Source organism: Pleurodeles waltl, chromosome 9 (genome assembly GCF_031143425.1).
Source record: "Pleurodeles waltl isolate 20211129_DDA chromosome 9, aPleWal1.hap1.20221129, whole genome shotgun sequence".
NCBI lineage: Eukaryota > Metazoa > Chordata > Amphibia > Caudata > Salamandridae > Pleurodeles > Pleurodeles waltl.
The window spans coordinates 1,001,283,003-1,001,302,778 of NC_090448.1; the positions used below are offsets into that span (position 1 = coordinate 1,001,283,003).

Below are 19,776 nucleotides of genomic sequence, written 5' to 3' on the forward strand. Positions count from 1 at the left end.
TGTGAGAGCTTTTGATTAGCAGGGTCATGGAGAGTTCCTATTCTTTTAGGGTGTTCTTGCAGAAATGATTCACGCTTTCAAGCAGCCTCTGGATGGAAAGAGAATGGCTTATAAATACTATTAACGTGAACACTGCCAGAATGTTCTGGAGCGGAACAGTGTAATTGCGGAGCAGTTTGGCAACACCTACCAGTGCACAGATGTACTGCTCAAAGGTATCCAGTTCCAGTCTGACAGCAGGTATATATTCAAAAGGTGAGTTATCTGTGGTTAGGTGTCTCTAAATGAATACCGGGATACTATGGGGCATCACCTACTAGTGGCAGATACCAACCCTCTTACAAGAGGGACAAAGAAGCATAGACGTCTGCCCTGACCGAAGAGTTAAGCAAGGACTGTACTTGCTTTTTTTTCTTCTATAGGAAAAAGTTAAATCCGGAGGCAACACAATGTGCTAATGCCACGCTATTAAATAACATTCTATTCCTACAGTATCATTTATTTGTTAATTAAGTTAACTTCAAGCAACATGTAACTCGACAAAGCATTTTTGAAAATGCACAATGAGAAATTTCACTATCCCACAACTGCAACACGTTTTTACAGCAGTTATTTCATTGTGGCTCACATAGAGCAACATTTTTGTAGGTGTTTCAAATGATCAAAGCATTAAAACATATATATAAATAAATATAAATTCCCCCACCCCCAACAACAACAACTCCTTTTAATACCCAAATAAGGTCAACCATCAATAATCACAACTTCCGTTTTGTTCATGTTTAACTTCAGATAATGTCTGTTTATCTAGTCATTTTGGCCACTAGGCAATCCTGGAATGTCTGAATTTCTGCTAACACCCAGATCTAAACGGAGGCCAAACCAACAATGAACAGCACAGTGGTCGCCAGACTGAGCCCTGAAGAACACTGCAAAAAGGCGGAGAGAATTTGGATTCGTCCCTCTAAGCTTTACCAAGTAAGTACACACTTACAATTTAGGATGTCTCAGATAATAGACTAGGAAGACATGATAAAGAATGACAAATGCAGCAGTAAAAATACTTGACTTGCGTTACTTCCGACTCAGTACCCACATCTGAGCCTCAATGCTGTGAAATGTAAATCTGCTTTATGTTTTTTCTCTAAGCAGGTATGCAGCTGAGAACCAGATTTAGCCTTTTCTAAGTACTGAAGACCTGGAAACAGGTAAATTGCCAAAACGAGTGGCCCAACAATGGTCGATGCTACAGTAATGTTGGCAAAGGAAGGTCTTAGAAATTCAAAGGGAAGGTTGTGAAATATTTCACATTCTCCAAAAAAAAAAAAAAAAAAAAGCACAATCATTTAGACAGTGGGTCCCTGAATACCAGTTCCTACAAGTAGAGTAAGCTCTTTGATCACAGAGAGAAACAAATCTTATTGTGGAAAATGGCATATTAGAAATGTGCATTTTTTTTAGCTGCCTCTAAAACCATCTCATCATAGCAAGCTAGTCTACGTTTCCTGTTTGTTAAACTGTCTATAGTACCGACACCATCTCTAGCTCTAGGGTAAAGCATTTTGATTCTTGGCGAGAAGACTGAGATGACTTCATTTTCATCAGGCAACGAGTCAGCACCAGCTAGTCAGGCATTACATATTTCAAGCAGGAATAAATGTTTTAAATCTGTGTGCGGAGACTCGGCAACTATCCAAGCCCAGAAAAGTTCCTCAATGGGAAGCAGCACAAGATTATACAGATGTTAGACAGAGAGTCCTCGGGTGAATCATTAAGCGATCACACCATCCAGGTGGAGTCACATGGAGACGAGAAACTAAATTAAGTGTGTGTGTTTACTATCTGAGAATCTGCCAAGGAAGATTATGAACGGAGTAATCAGAGTGGGTTCTCTTTTGTTTGTGGCATCAGGGGGATGACAGACTGTACTAAGGAATCTGTTGTCCCCACCAGTAGAAAGATGAACGGGTGGAATCAACAGAAACTCTGGGACCCCCTTCCTCCTCATGGCAATACTTGCAGGAGAAGGAAGAGGAGGCAGGATGTCTGCTGTATTTGTACAAGGTCCAATTGAATTTGAGATCTGATGGCAGTGATGAGTCAGAGGGGGCACACAATAGCATCAGAGATAGCAGCTAGGACCACACCCTATCATATCTTGGGTTTGTGACAACTCTGCTGTAGGGTCCCTATAACGTTAATGGAACACAGGCTCTGCGGCTTGATGTCACGGGGTGCTGTCCTATGAAGGCTGCCTATGTAGAAAAGACAGGGGGGCTGTCTGTGCTACCATACACTATAATCAAGATTATACCATTTTTATGGTCGAGCCTGCGAGTACATGCGAGACGCTGTTGTGTTCAGTAAAGAGCTTGGAGCCCGTCTGTCGCTGTCCATTTGTTCCTTCGCGTGGCACTTTTCTTTACAGCCTAGTAATTTTTCAAGGCATGTCTGACATTTCCGTTTCTGTGTGGAGCAGGGTTCACGCACTACTTGATTTCAACTGGATTAGTGATAGTCCGTGCTTCCTACATGATCGAGGTACTATTTTGTTTTGTTTTGTTCCAACTTCCAATGCCCCACAAGCTGAAGGCTTTTAACTGGCAAAAACGTGCCCTGCAGCACAAACAAAATTCCAAAGTTTTATTTTTAAAGCTAAGTTTATTTTATTGTCCTCTTTTCTCAGTTTCCACTGATGTATTTTTTTTTGTTTTTGCTCTTTTCACTTGTTAGAATTAGGTCAAATGATAGAACATTTATTTTGATGAGCCTTGTATTTTCATAGGGGATGTAAACCTCTGTTAACGATTTATTGCATGAAATACCTGGTACCAATTACTTTCTTAGAATCTGTGGCGGACCTCCCTGAGCAGCATCCTGGCATCATTTGGACGGGGAAGGGACGGGGGGGAGGGGTGTGACTGTGTCAAGCATTACAAAAGATGCTTCGTCTACTTCTGTAGCTGGTGTTGTGTGCACTGCAAACTAGATCTTCTCTCTCGTACTGTCTCTGGCTTTTTTCTTTGGACCAGATGTCAACATTTGTTACAAAACTAAGGTGTTCTGAGAATTGTCGCCTTGGTTCCCTTTAGTTGAACCAACTGAACTAAAGTAGCAGGTTACCATGTAGGAGGAAACCTGGATGTGAGGGGTCTGGGAGCCATGTATTAACCACAGTCCCAGAATGCAACGAAAAATGAATGGATTGGTTAGACTAGTCATGCACAGACCTGCGAAAAACGTTTGAGTTCTGCAGGCTGCCGTGAAGGTGCCTGACTGACAGCTGGCCCCAGGACAGACGGACAGGTCTTAGCCTTCTACAGGTCTTAGCTTTTTGTTGAAGGACACATTATACTCAGCAACGAGCAGGCGTGCACTTTTAACTGCACAGGAACATTCAGGCATCAGTGTGCAAAGTGGTAGGGGATCCTTGAAGCTGCCACATCTTACATTGGTCCATGATTAGAGGCTGGAGTGTCTGAAATGCTTGTCCGAAGTGAAAAGGACATTTTTTGCATGATTGGAGGAGGGTAGGCACAATTCTGATTTTAAATGTGAGGTGTTCAGCCACTTAAGGTCCTTTGTTCATTCAGCACTACATGCACCAGAAAGCAACGTAGAGAAAAAGTCAGGACTTGTCATTTATGTGGGGGTGGGACAGTTGCAGGGGACTTGCTAGTAGTGGAGAGGATGGGAAGCAATTCTTCTGAATAGGCTGGAGTTGAAGCACCAAGCAAACATTTGTTCAGTTTCAGACCAGGAGATCTTGAGACAGTTTTGCATAAATGTTTTTAAGTCTGTTTAAAAACGATTCCTCTTAATAAATGACTTCAAATGCAGTGATGTGATCTAGTGTACTAAGGTGAAATACCTCCACATTTTAAATAAATATACTTATTTTTAACTTTGAGATGCTATTATTTTTATATAATGTTTGTTTTGATATTTACACGGCACACATTTTAATGGCGCGGCTCGTGCACAGGTTCTTAAAGGCAAGTCAGACCCTTGGCTCGGCGCTCTCTGTTATTTTGTTGTCTCGCCCCCTCTAACTGTGTGGACCTTACAGATGACAATGACACAAAAAATGTGCATAGCTCTCCTTATGCAGCATTAAATTTGACGCTTCAGAGGGTGTCGTGTGGACCCTCAGTTGGTTCAGTGTGAGGCAAAACATGGCCCTAAAGTTGGGACCCAGCAAAATTACACGAGTACCTGTTTAACACGCACTAAATTAAAAAAAATCGCCTCCAGGCGCTTGAGTGCATATCTGTTGTGAGAAACGTGTGATTATTGTAGCTACTGCATAGACAGAGTGTTGCATGCATATCACCAGGTCGAATCCTGGTAATCTCTCCCATGGGTTAATGTACTCACTGTTAAAATATGCATATTTATCTCTAAATTTATATCCCAGTGTATTGGGATTCTGCCTTTCTGTATTCTGAGAATCAAAATAGAAGTGTAATTGGGTTGTGTAATGTTAACTCCTGACTATGCTTGTAGAGCAGTGTGTCCCAAACTTTTTAGAACTATGACCCCTTTTTTAGAACGAGAATCTTTCGCGACCCACCTGACTTGAACGGACAAGTGGAGGGGCGATTTTTTAATTTAACTAAACCATTGGGTGGTAGAGTACTGTCATTTACAGACCACACATTTCTACTGAAGAGGCCACTAACTTTGCACAAACATACTGTTTTACTGATAAAAACTATATAGAGCAAAAATGTTAGTGTGGAAATTGGGTTTCTGTGAATATTTATCATTTGTATATCACCAAGTAAAGTAATTTAATTTGTTTTGCGCTTATTAAAGTCGGTTTTAGCACACTTCAGAATTAAAATAAGTGCTTAATTTTTGCTTTTCCTAATTGCATTTTGTTGTATGTTGCAAAAAAAAAAAAAAAAAAAAAAATACATCACACGTTCTTGTACTCTAGCAAGATTGTCACAAAGGTCACTTTAAAATCTCCTCTCACTCTGCAGACAATGAAAAAAACAAAAAAAACTAATCCCATAAGCAGCAATTGTTCAGAAGCCATATTGCCTGTCATTTGACCTCTGCCTTTCAGGAACCAAACGCCGAAGATAAACACAGAATATAAAGTTATTGTTACTTATTGCACCTGATAAATAACAATTTGTGGCAACTATTATTTATTGGATGCAATAAATTACTCCATTTACGAGTTTTACCTGAGAAAAATGGGGATTTGTGTTACTTGTTGTAATTTTGAAACACTTGCCCTGGGTCTTTTTACCCCAGTAATTAAATCGAGATAAGTGTTGTTACATATCACAATTAACCAGGGGACTTGGAATCATGCCCACAGAATTCCTCCATATAGGTGGTGATGGTGATAAAATCAGATTTCACTGAGAGGGAATACCATAAATACCACTGTTGGGAATTATGGGTAATAACATGCTGTTCTGGTAAATACCGGCCATCGTTCCCCAGATAAAAACCAGCAGGCTTGGCGTGCCAGTATTTATCACAAAACCCATAGCTGCGATCTGCACCGCAACAGGTTTTACCACACATATCGCATTAACTGGGCCACTCTTAGTGAGGCCCAGTGTGATAATTTAGTGCACTAATTATTGTGAACAAAGCAACTCTTGCAGTAGGGACTGTTCCTCTTTCTTTAGGTGGAACGCACAAGCGATTTGGCTTATTGTAAGTATTGTGGGCTTTCTACCATGCCCATCACCGTCACTTGTGCGTGGGCTTGCCTTTCAAAAATCCTTTGATGTCATTGGTAATTGCTTTATGTTTGTCCCGCCTTGGGGTGGTTTTGTTATCGCCTTGCAGACTGACCCTGTTACATGGATAATTGCACGATTGCCGATATACTTCAGCGTGGGTGAACTATTTTGTTTTATTTTGTCTCTCCCCTTCTGTTGCTCCATGGCAGCCATAGCGTTCACAACACCAACAGCACAAACTCCGTTGGCGGTGTTGGAGCACTGGTCAAATTGTTCACACTGTTAGCTAATCAGAGTAATTTCTTTTGGCTCTCCCCTTTACGATCTATAGCTTCCCCAAAACACTTAAAATTGATAAATGCTTTACTAAAAACACACAAATCCACAAGGAAGCTCTTCCGGCACAGTGGGAGAGCCGATACTACAATATTCACTGCAGTTGGGAAACGTCACCCCATAATGCTTTGAAAGCATTCTTTTTCACAACAGTTTTGCCCATAACTCAGCCTGTGGTGGTCAAAGGACAATGGGCGTGACACATTCTTTCTGTTTAGGTCATTTCTGGGTCCCCCACTCTAGGTTACTGGGTACCTCAAAATAATAACCCCTCCCACCATTCAGTTCTCTAAGCACTCTTACGGCTGGAACTTTTGTTTCACAGCTTGGAGTCGTTTGTGTTATATGGGCCTTAGTACTGCAGTAGGTCTGAAAATGTGTAATACATTATGCCCTCTAGAGGCTAAATATAGGGTTACACTGCAATAATTCCAGTCATTTTCTTTTCATGTGGTTGTGCCCTCTACGGGCTAACTATATGGTAACACAACCATGTTTCTTACAAATGGTATTTTCATTGTGGGGTCCTCTAGGGGCTGTTCTGAGCATTACAGTCTAATGCTAAATGTTTATATCTGATAAAGGTTTTTATTGTGTTGATATGATAATTATATAGGTTATATTAATCTCTCCTTGTTGCAATTATGACCATGATTCAGGCCAACTTAACATCCTTATTACACTATGACTGTTTGAACACTCTTGATATGTTTGGGTGACCCTTCTAGTTTATTTTTTCTTATTAATCCTCTGTGGCTGTCTTGTTTTGCGTATTGTGTTAGCCAGCCAGCAACTCTGATGCTGGGGTGGTGAAAGTGGTATTCTACTGGAATTAGCATGGCAAATTTAAATTAGGATGCTAAATGGCAACAATTTCATTTTTGGTTGCAGACAGAGAAAGGATACATGGGAGTGCTTTAGTTATATGCAGAGACACTGGAATTATGTTGTAAGAAAATACCCAATTTTGAGGCAGGGTTGACCAATGTATGTGGCAAAAAAGTCAGTTATGAATTTACAAAACTAATAGCTCTAACTCAAGCAAATGCAAGACCCACTGTATTGAAAATGCTTGTTTAGTATGGTCAGTCATTTCACAAATGTTACCAGTTTAAACACAATGAGCTTCATCTTAACCTCATGGACGTGCAGAGGTTATGAAGACTGTGGTACCACAGATAAAATATTTTGTGGCCTTGGTAATATGCCCACTACTTGGCTCCACTCTCATACCAGCCTAGCAGCTTTGATAGGACACCACCACCTTTGAAGCACACTAGGTTCAACTGGTGCCAAAGGGACATGGGAACAATTTTGGCTCAAAGATACCTGAAAACAAAAAATGTATGTTGAGGAAATGAAGGATTTTGTTCAGAATATTAATGGCAAATGGATTTAGTAAGTCAGCAAAAAAACAAAAACAATATATATATATATATATATATATATATATATATATATATATATATATATATATATATATATATATATATATATATATATATATAAATAAAAACAAGGGGACCCTAAGATAAAGAAGAAAGCAGACTACAAGAGTAGACAGACTACAGTGAACGTCCCAGTCAGGAAATAGTATGATACTGTGTATAGGAAACTATAAAGGTAGTAGCCGAGTCAGCCATTTGGAAGGATATCCATGTTTTGAGGTCTCCAAATATTTGAAGCTGTTACTAGGCCTGACGCGAGTTTGCATGACTTCTAAACAAAGCTGGGGATAAGGTGTTACCTGCTGATAAATCACAGTTTATTCCTGAAGTGCTGGATGGCGAATAGAAGCTGCCCAAAAGATTCTGGTCATAGTGAAACTATATTCAGGTCAAATTACCTCTATGAATCTCTACCATCTAAAGAAGCTTTGTTGCATGCGATCTGGTTTTTTGAACTTCACATAAATGCCAACCTAAAAAGGAAACCTTCAGGCACATGATGCAAATGTGAAAAATAACTTAAAAGTGGGGGGTAAAATAGACAAGACAGGAGGGGCCTACAGAGTAAAAAGAAACAAAGCACAGAGGGCAAATGGCCCTCATGAGAACCAAGCAGTGAATGTTGCCCTTCTTTCATCACAGAAATTTAATTTGTTTTGTTGTTTTTTGGGGGGGGGGGGAAGAAGAAGAGATGGGGTGGTAGTGGTTGAAAGATATACCTAGGACATTCGATTTAGGTGGCTGGTCTTACCTGGGTCAATATTACGGCTCTCCAAAATTACCATATGCCTCTCCAATCGCTTATTTAGCTCTGTGACTTCACTTTCCAGTACTGCCTGCCTTTCTTGTAGACTCGAAACAGTTTCCTGCAAAAGGTACAATTGTTGGGTTAAATCCAAAGCATAATCCTTTTTTAAAAGGCTATCTACTCTTACTCAGGCACAAGTTTCATGGTTTGACGTTGGTTTTTAGTTGCTTTTAATCCTTACATCATTCATTCAGGGATCTGTTTTTGATTTTATTCCGGCCATTGAGAATTAACGCAAACGTAAGCACGAAGGAAGAGTAGGTTATTACAACCCTTTTGTTCGCAGGGAGGGGTGAGGGGGGGTTTAGGCTCCCCCTAGAGCTACTATTGCATATTGCTATTTTACACTGTTTTCTAACCTTTCTATGCCTCTTACTGTTTATTAGTGTGTATATATATATATATATATATATATATATATATATATATACATAGTGTGTATATATGTATATAGTGTGTATTTACTTACCACTTATTGGAGGGTTGCCTCTCGTATTTTCTGATACTGTGTTCCAAAAATAAAGTACCCTTATTTTTGTACAACCAAGTATTTTCTTTCTTGTGTGTAAGTACTGTGTGACTGTAGTGGTATTGCACGAGTTTTGCATAGCTCCTAGATAAGCCTTGGCTGCTTATCCACAGCTACCTCAAGAGAGCCTGGCTTCTAGACATTGCCTACACTTCACTGAGCGGGGATACCTGGACCTGGTAAGATGTGTAACTACCATAGGTACCCACCACACACTAAGCCAGCTTCCTACAATTAGGTGTACCGACGTTCAACTCACATAAATAACCTGCGTACATCTAAAAGACAAGCTGCACACTTTTCAGGACAAAAGTAACCACCACTACTTCTGAAGCTATTGTTCATTGATTGATCAGCTTTTCTGTTTGTGAGACCAAAGCAAAGTCATTCAACAGGCTGTAGAGGTCCAGAAGAACTGAGCAGATGTCATCTGCGGTATTGCCAGATTTTGGGATGGGAATCTCCTCTACATGATGAATGGGTGTGTACCCCTACCCTGACAGCCCAGCTGGTTGTGGAATTGAAATCTTGACTTTGGCCCTGGCATTACACTAACCCAGCAAACTCACAGAGCACTAAGCACATCCCTGGTCATCCAATTAGATCACAAGTGCCAAATAAAGACATGAGAACCAAAATCATCCATGTCATTATGTGCAATGCCGCCAAAAACCTTCTGTGCTAGGTTTTACATTACTGACCTCAATTTCCAAAGTCTGACTGTCCAAATGTAAAAAAACGCCCGACAAGTTTATTTCTGACAGTACTGCACATGAAATGTTTGTTTTTATTTCTGTTGTCTTTAATTTGATTTCGAATAATATTTCCACCACTAAAGCACGTGTGATAGAATTGGATCAAGTGAATGCTGATGAATATGAGGAAATCCCTTAAAGGGCAGGAATCAGTTATCATGTATATTATGACAGGGAAGACTTCAGTCCAAGCTGAAAATAAACCAACTACCGTCTAATTGAATAAATTGGCTCCTTAAGAAAAAGAAAAGCCTTTAAAAAACAAAAACACAAATAACAAAAGTAGTAATGGGAAATATGTATTTTAGACATGTGTACTTGCATATATTTTATTAATATTGAATCCTTGCATTTTTTAACTGTGTCATTATCATGTGACTGTTTATCAAATGTAACTATGGAAACGGAAACGCAGAAGGAATAGCTGATCTTATCATAAAGCTGCACACGTGTTTTTTATTTTTTGGTACGCGAGTGGATTGATTTTTATGTTTTGGTACTTACTGAAATGCTCATGTATTTAGTCAAATTTCAATGTAAGGCTATTACTCCAGTAAAGAGGATTAGTATTATCCTGTACACTAAGTATACATAATTTGTGATTTATATCTGTAATGGATCCGAGCAATTACATTATAACTTGGTGGACCATATAGGTTTTACAATGAGTAAGTACACTGCGAGAACTGAAGCTGCCGTACCAGTGTTCCACTTGCACCAGTCCTATGGTGGCCGCTGTGCCGAAGAGGAGAGCTGCCATGTGAGTCACTAAGCTGAGACTTCAAGTCCTGAAGTTCCCAGTAAGCCTGGGACCCCAGAGATCAAGACTCACCGCTGGAAAAGCAGTCATGCTGCACGAGTCTGTCACTCACCATCTCGGACTGCAACAAGAGCACACCGGTAACCACCCAGAGGTTAAAGTGAACTGAACAGCTGGATGGATCTACACTACGTCCTGTAGGTAGAGGGTGTGACATTACTCTTGGGTGTTGATTGGAGAATACTGCACCCGTGCCTAATAAGTGCCTTTTCAATTTGGGGGGGTGCTTACTAAAGAGTCTAGTGCCTCAAGCAAGATCATAAACAGGTTTAGAGCCCTGTGCCCAATTGCACTGTATTGTGTTATGCTTTGCGATTAAAGTAATTCTATTTCATTCAAAAGATAATGACTGATATGGACAATGTATTGTCTGTGTCGGACAATGGGATTCAGAGATCTTGTTCCACAACCCCCAATCCCCTTCTCCCTCAACCATGACCTCCCTGAGAAGTCTAACTTCTCGCTTTTGCTACCCAGACAAACGAGGGAAGGGTTACTATGCCCACTTTGCAGTCATAGTAGATAGACCCCAGGAACCAATGACCTCAAACACCAAGTTTAGGGGCCAGTGGCCCCTATCTGCCCTGTGGCCCTCTGAACAGGGTTTGACATTTTTCTCCTATTCCAAGCTCTAGGACTTTTGCCATATATTGTGTGAAATGCTTGTACCATACAGTTCAGTCATACTCTATGTACTGTTCACCTAGTTCCATGTGTATAACTATCTGACAATTGATCCTGTCTTGAGATATTAGTTTCTATGAGGTATGCATCATGTACCAAGCTCCATACCTATTATTGTGTAGTAATCTATACTTTATCACCAGAATAGCCATCTATTAAACAGTACATAAACACTGCATTCGTTATCATCACGATCATTGTATGTATCCTCTATTGTCATTACTAATACTGTCCAGTGACAGAAGGATGCTGTTCCAAGCTTGCACTTTAAAGAGCACATTTTAGTAAAGAATAAATAAATAATAAAATAACAAATAAAAATATATATATCAGCTTTGCGCCAACAACTTTAGCCACAGCTCCCTCTATCTCCCACCTGATCAACCAGGGACAGACTAAACCTGTGTGTAGTGACAAGTAACTGGCAAAGGAGCACACCGCAATAGTTACAGCCTGGAATGCACATGGGGTTCCATCACAGATGCACCCCACGTACAGGAACATTTTATGTTCAGCAAGGTGGGTTCTTTCAATAAATAGTTTTTTTTCATTCTTATAAGAGGCCATAGTTTACCTTGCACTGTCAATTCCGCTGTGAAAAGAGTTCGAGGGAGATCATTGGTGTATGGAAAATGAGGCTAATGATTTGTATTTCAACTCAACAGCTAAAATCAGAGTAACTGCTACTTGCTTGGTGTAGCTATAGACCATGGGGCATCTTTACAAGAAAGCAGCGCAGCACCAAAATTGGCAGCAACGCTCTGAGTCACTTCAGAAACACAGGGATGCACCATATTTACAAAAATAAGGTGCACCCCTGTGTTTTCCCTAGCGCTGGCGCTAAATTTAGCTGCCTAGTGCCAACGCAGGTACTCTTGCACCATAGTGCAAAGGTGCCAGCGTTGCAGGGAATAATTGTTTATGTGCAGGATGGTATCCCTTCCTGCACCTAAACAATCAATCATGGCAATTTGTTACTCTTATGCGTGCTGCATTCTGCAGCACACAGACGTAGCAAATTGGCATTATTTAATTATTGTTTATGTGCAGGAAGGGACAACTTCCTGGACATAGATAGAAAGAGCAATATGCAATTAAGGACTATGTGTGCTGCAGAATGCAGTACACACAGAAAAAGCAAAACGTGGAGAAATAAACATATTTCTCCTCGTTGCCCCATGCTAATGCCACCCCTAGGCCCGGTCTCAGATTTACGTTTCCTTGTAAATCTAGGGCAGTCTCAAAAAGCAATGGGTGTTTCATGGGTACGCCCACAGCAACGCCCACTGCACGCACCTCTGCCACAGACAAATATCAGGGCAGGGGATGGGGGAGAAGCACCTATAATTACAAGGCGACGTTAAGCCGCAAAAAGTGGCTTAACGCTGCCTTGTAAATATGGCCCAGCGCCACAGGAGCATCACAAAAAGTGACGCTCCCGTGGCACTAGGTGCTTGTAAATATGCCCCCATGTGTCTGTCTAGGTACATTATGGTTTGTACATGGTCTTCTCAGGACCCTTGTTTGTAATAATGCATGATTAGAATCAAGTAGACTTAATCAGCATATGAGAAGGTGTTTAACAAATAGAAAGGGACTGCGATACTAGTTTTATATCTGTTGCATTGACAAATGCTGATAGATAGGATGACGTGTGGAACATAAGCCTGTATAGAGCCTTGGTTGTAGGACATCGGTTACTTAATGTGGCTGCTGCTTAGGACTTTGTGGCTCTTAAATGAGTGAAACCACTCCATATCTTTACTGAAGGACTACTGGCAATGGTTCAGAGATTTCCAAATCATGAATGCAGGGCTGTTAAAACACTTTTGGAAATCATGAGCAGAATCCAAAATTACCTGAAGGGGTTTGTGCTTATGTTGGTTGTGAAGGGTAGGTAGGTAGGTCGCTAAACCACAAACTGACTTCGGCTTCCTTTTCAGCAACACCTCTGACATTAACCAACAATACAAAATACACACAATTTAAGAGAATCTGAAGAATGAAGGTGGGTGTACAGATGGAGCAAAAGTATATATCTGTAGTCAATCTACACTTCTGGTTTTCCTATGTTGTAAGGTTAGGCAAAGCAGTTTCAGAATCGGGATGTGTACCAGAGGTTTAACTAGGGTCAGTAATAAACCCAATATTTAAGACCCCAAAATAGGAATAGGCTAAACGATAACCAGTTTGCTCAAGTGATTCTGCGGCCACAACGCGTGGGCAAATGGTTCCAGGAGGCTGTGAGGGAACAAGCCCATCTTACCTTTACACGTTGACAACGGGAAAGGTATTGGAATCACAGTACAAGTGTGTTCCACCCGAGTTGTCATGCTAACATGCGCCTAAAAATCAGGAACGGAGATCTCCTTAGGGTGTCTGCATACCCACAAGCAGTTTCTAATGGGACAAAAGGGGCATGATATGCTTCACACTTGTGCGCCCAAGCCATGATAGAGGCTAATGAATGCTTGTATATTAACAGCTTTGCTCATGGTCAATTTCGCATTTGGATGCAGTAACGCACAGAGTCCTTTAGGGACATGTGATGGCGACAGTCACTTGTAGTGTATTTATAAACAGTTTAAATTTCAACTCCTAAAGGTGCCATTCGTGACACACCAACTAGTTGTTGGGGGAAATCGCTACATTCAGATTATGAAGGTATTCCATCTAGGACAAAAACTGGTACACAAAATCTGCCACATTTCACAGATATTGCGAATCAAAACCATTCATGATTATCCAGAAAACAAATAGGGTTGTACACCTTCGAAAACAGATGGAGCAGAACACCAAACAGCTAACAATAAGCTTGGAAACACATTATAAACACCATGAAATATCTGTATCACTTATTCACTATACCAAGAATACAAAAACGAAGGTAATTATTGTGCCCTCAAACTCAGGCTAGTCAACAAAGTGCTCTCTTCTGTTGCTGGTCTACAGTCAAAAAGGTTGTGATGACTGCATTTTTATTTAGAGAAAGCAGTGTCAGGAGAACATTTTTATCCTAACTTGCCAAACCCACATTGGTAATCAATTTGTTAGTTTCGTTTTTGCAGAATCAGTCCACTTAATTGCTGCTTTATATAAAGAGGTATACATTACAGATGGATTGTTGTATTCTGAATCTAGTCAGTCACTGTGGCCCCTTTGTGTACCTACCCCTTTCACACCGCCGTCAGGCTGTACAGAGTCAAGATCCCATAATGAAAATACTTCCCTGGTTTATGCATCACTGTGTCTACTTGGGAGCAAAGTACTTGTTATCATCTGCCCCATCCCAGGAGAAATTAAGGCAAAGCAAACAAAGTACAAAATTGTTCAGTGTGAATTGGGGTATCCTTTTGTTACATTAGTCTAGGAGATATGGGTCAGTATTCAAGGACTGACATAAACTTGTCCTGTTCAGGAGGTGAGGTCTGTATATTTTCTTTTTGTACTCATTCACCTCGAACTCAAGCCATCTCCAAACCTGATCCTTTCACCCCCCCTCATATACTAAGGTGACCGATGCCAGGGAGGCAGAGTTTCTCTCACTTAGCCCTCTTAGGTAAGCTGAATGGCCATCAGGCTGGATAGTACTAGTGATGTGTAATCATTGAACAACATGGAGAACCTGATTGCAGCTATCATTGATTTCCCCTCCACTCCACCAATGGTAACCACAGTTGTTTTTTTTGGTGGAAATTCCCACCCTCATTTCTGTTTTTGAAATGTGTACAAAAGCATTGAGCCAGTCATTATGCAAGGGGGTGTCACACCCACCCATTTGTGACAGATTTCCCTTCTGGTCAATAATATAGAATAAAAGTGGAAATTCTTCACAACCCTACTCCTCTCTCCAGACTCCTGACATATCCCGAAAATAATCAGGGGAAGGCTCACCACAATATCGTCTCAGGATACTCAAAACAGTTTTGCACACCTGTTCCCATAACAAAAACTGCTGGACATTCCATAAACATGTGAATGTCGGCTGCATTCTACATACCACATTTAGCGCATTTTGGGGCAGATGGGCTCTGCGTAAAGAAAAAAAAGATGGTTTCTCCTTAATGGGGCAGATTTCACTATGTAAAACAAGGTACGCATCAAGACTTGCCACCATTCTTGTAGCTGCTCCAGAGGTATGCTTTCTCCTCAGATGACTTCCGCCAGGTTAAAGTCACCGTCCCATATATCTAGGATCTCCCAATAACAGACCGATACCTCCTTGGAGTTCGAGAGGTTTCTAAGTAGTTTGTCCTCCAAATGATTTGTTGGTTCCAGGTTCGCACGAATACCCTGTGACTAACCCTTCAACTGGTTGTACTTTAATCTGGAAAGATTCCCCCCTGTTACTTCTTCCCAGGAAAGCAGGGATTCGTCCCTACAGAGATCTCCCCAATACTCTGTCTGCCATCCTGATCGGCACAGCTAGCACATCATCAAAACACTTGGGGGTGCCTGGGGATTCACAAATGGGGGCACATGGACTATAATAATCTGCCTTCATTGCTTGTCTTAACTTATACCAGACTTTAGCCAGATCTTGTAGTACCTTCAATTTTATATTTTTAAAGAATTTTGGATCCCCAAATTTCAGTAAGAAATGCTTTGCTGTCCCTTTTAAAGAACCTACCATAGCCTTAAACATACTTCCAATCGCTGAAGAGTCTGGGAAGGTGAAAAGCATCCTTGAGTTTTTAAGATGGAATGCCCACGCATAAAATTGCAAGTCAGGGAGGGTTAGACCCCCCTTTCTCTCCCCTTATACGTAACCTTTTCCACGAGATTCTGGAACCTTTAGATGACGATATAAATTAATTTATGGCTTGTTGAAATTTGTCCAGATATACTTTATTCATTTCTAATGGGATAGTTATATAAGAAGTTCAGCTTAGGAAGGATCACCATTTTTACCAAACTGACTCTTCCTAATAGTGTCAGAGGAAGATGATCCCTGCATTAAATTGCTACATTCTCAGAGAACTTTTTAAAATTTACCACTAAGATCTGTTCAGTGTCCTGCACAATCTGCATACCTAGGTATCTCATTTCTCTTTTTATCTGCCAGTGGTCCCTCTGCTGATTCTAGGCCATTATCTCCGTTTTCCCGGCACAGACATGGTATCCAGAGATTTTACCAAACATTTCTGCTATGTTCAGTATTGGGGGAAGAGCTGTCAACAAATCCGAAGTATACACACCACAAGATCATACGCATATAGGGCAACTTTTTTCCCCCACCCATTTCAGAAGGGGGATATTTTGCCTGATCTTTCTAGCCAAGGGTTCGATATAAAGATCAAACAGTAGGGGAGACAGAAGGCAACCTTGCCCAGTGCCCCTGGTTATCCTAAAAGCCATGGTTAGATTTCCATTCACCAGTACCCTAGCCAAAGCAATATGATAAATCAGGCCAATAGATTTGCAGAATTTCTCACCCAAGTTGTAACACTTAAGGATTGTGTTCAAATAACCCCAATTAACTCTATCAAAGGCTTTAGTTGCGTCAAAGGTCATAGCAGACAATGGGGCAACATAAGTGGTAGCCAAGTCTATCACCCGATCAAATTGAATGTCAATTTGATATAAGAATCCACTTCTAATGAAACCTTTCTGGTCTGGATGTATGAAACAGTTCACCACTCCACTTAACCTGGCCGCCAGTATTTTAGCAAATAACTTATAGTCACTATTCAGCAGTGATATTGGCCTATACAACTCAAACTGCGTTGGACTCTTTCCTGGCTTCAAAATCAATGAGATAGTTTCCTCATTCCAAGAGGCTGGTAACGGCTGCCCTTCCTCAAAGATCTCTATAAACAGATCTGAAATGACAGGTACTATAGATTCCCCTAATGTTCTATAAAGTTCCACAGGGATAACGTCCGGTCCTGCAGCTTTCCCTCCTTTACTCTTTTTCAAGACTGCTCTTATCTCGCCCGGAGGAATAGGTTTATTCAGGAGGGCCTGCTCCTCCAATGAAAGAGTGGGTACAGTACCCATCCCCAACCAGCTCCTACATCTTCCTCACCCACCTCCATATATAATTGAGTGAAAAACCTATGAAAAGCTTTCTCAATATTCACACCGTCGAACCTCTCTCCATGCTCAGATACAATTCCCCTAATGCAGTTCCGTACTTGCTCCTTCTTAATCTTCCAGGCCAACAATTTCCCTGCACTTTCTACTCGAAATGCGCTAATCTACTGACTTCCCATCTCTTCATAATCCTAGCTTGTAATACCTCCTCAAGCTGCTGCTTCAGCTGACTTACCCCACTCTCCAAACAAGACTTATCTTCTCCCTCTGTGCTCATCCTTAGTTGACCCTCAGATTTAGGCAGTTCTGCTTCTAGAAGGCTTATCTCATTCCTATACTGTTTGTTCCAATAGGAAGAAAGGCTCACAATTTTCCCTCTGATCACAGCCTTAAAAGTGTCCCGCACCACGGTCATAGGGGCAGACCCCAAGTTAGCCTTAAAGAAATCCTGTTTCTATACGAAGTTGAGATATAACCTCGCTCTCCAACAGCAGCGTACGATCAAGAGTCCACCTCCTCATTCCTCTTTCCTGAAAGAGACCAATTTTCAATACTACAGCAGTGTGGTCGAACAGGTGAGCTGCTAAATACGCAATACCTTCAACTGAATCACGCAGCCTCTGGTCTACGAAAAAGTAATCAATCCGGGAGGCATGACCATATTTGCTGTTATTATAGGAAAATCCCTTCTTCACACCAGCTCTGCCTCCACATATCACACAGCCCAAATTCCCTCACTGCCCTCTAAGATATTGCTGTGATTTCAGGGTGCCTATAGATCTGCACTTCGTTGATCTATCTAATTTATTATCCAGGACCACATTAAAGTCATCAGCCATAATGACTGGGTCAGGAAAACCCAATATATGAGAAAACCGTTCTGAGTGGCTCTATGTCATCACAGTTTGGACTGTAGAACCATACCAACGTAAGTCTCCTACCACATAGTTGTAATTTGACTATGATCCATCTCCCCGAATTATCTGATAGCACCTCCAACACCACTGCGTTAATCTGTTTGATCAAAATCGCGACCTCCTTAGTATTAAAGTTATGTTCTGTGCAAGCAAAACACTGAATCCATCTTTGAGTCTTAAACAATTTCACAGATTCTGCTCTAGTTAAATGAGTTTCTTACAAGATTAATATATGCGCAGGGGTGTCCCTCAAGTACTTCAAAATCTTACTGCTTCTCCCTTTAGTACGCAGACCATTAACATTCTAGGACATAATTTGAATTAATCTATTACTGTCTCTCTGGCCACCACCTGTATTTTCGATCTAATAAATTGCGCAAAGTATTAACTGAGGTGAGTGAGTTTTTTTTCTTTCTATTCTCCCAGATGCTCCACACCCTGTATACCCCTTCACCCCATATACATCCACCCACTCCCCTACCCTTGGTGAACCCCCTCTGAATTATTTGAATTAATAACTGATGTTAGTCTGATTTTAAGAGCGCTTATGGGTTTCCCAGCCATCACAAATCATTACCCATATTAGCCCTTCAATTATTGGCATTGCTACTCTTAATGACCTCCAGCAGCTCACCTGCTGCTTTATGATCTGAGGTTGTACATCTTATTCTTATGCATAACTTGGAGGGAGGCCCGAAATTTGAGTTGGGCCGATTAGCCTAACTTTTTTAAATTCCTTCAGACTTCCCCCTAGCTCCCATTGCTTATATAAAGTTGCCCTAGACAGATCAGACCTAATCTCGAAGGAGAAGTGCTCCCCTCTAAGTGTTTCATTTTTAACGCTTTCGTCAGTATGTTCTCTTTTAGAGCATACGTTTGGAAGCTCAACAACATTTTATGCTGCTTCTTACCATTGAGGTTTCTCCTGAATGGGTCTCTATGAATCCTTTGTATATCATTTGCGGTCTCTTCCTTACTTTCTTCAAACAAGACTACTGTCTTGATGAGAGAGACCACATATGTTTTAGGTCATCCCTTTCCACTCCTTCAGGTACATTTTAAGTTCTCAAATTGTTCCTTCTAGATCTATATTCCAACTGCTCTAGTTTATTCTGTAGTTCAGGCTGGTTCCCTTTTAACAGCTGAATTTCCTCTTTATTCTTCCTCAGTTCATCCTTCATAGCACCAACTGACTCTGAGTGCCTGAGTTCTAAACACCAAGAGGTCAAATGTATTTTCCAAACTTTCACAAGATCGCATTATCTCCCCTTGATTCGCATCCGAGACTGCAAATCCCCTTTTGATATAATCTGAGAGAGATAAGATCATGGTTTACAAAATCAGGCATAGAATGCGCCGCGCTGTTTGTTAAATCAAAGACTTCCTGAGAGGGCCGCGATGACAGAAATAACACGGGATGGCTCTTACAGGAGGGACTGCCATACCATTACTCGGCTGAACATCAGTGGTCGCACCACTGTTTCCACCCAAGTCCTCGGGGTTACATCCTGAATTCCCGGAAGCCATGTGCACACTCTCCCTAGTATCGCTCCCCTCTATGTCCTCCATGTCTTGCAAGTCAAAGGCCCTCTCATTTAGTACCTGCTCTAATACACTTGGGGTGCTACTGCTCATCACTGTCAGCAGTGCTTTGAAATATGTTCTGAACGAGGGAGTAATTTTAGGTTTGGAAGTTGTGCTTTTTTTTTACTTAGTTTATTTTCATGCACCT

The 19,776-nt window shown here is 41.0% G+C and overlaps 1 protein-coding gene across 1 annotated transcript in view; it reads right to left on the reverse strand.

Moving 5' to 3' along the window:
* Window positions 1–19,776, reverse strand: part of KNSTRN (kinetochore localized astrin (SPAG5) binding protein) — a 96,383-nt gene that overhangs the window by 50,307 nt on the left and 26,300 nt on the right. The window contains exon 6 of the mRNA XM_069208586.1: window positions 8,247–8,361. Within this exon, the coding sequence (XP_069064687.1) occupies window positions 8,247–8,361 (115 nt within the window). The remainder of the gene's footprint in view (window positions 1–8,246; window positions 8,362–19,776) is intronic.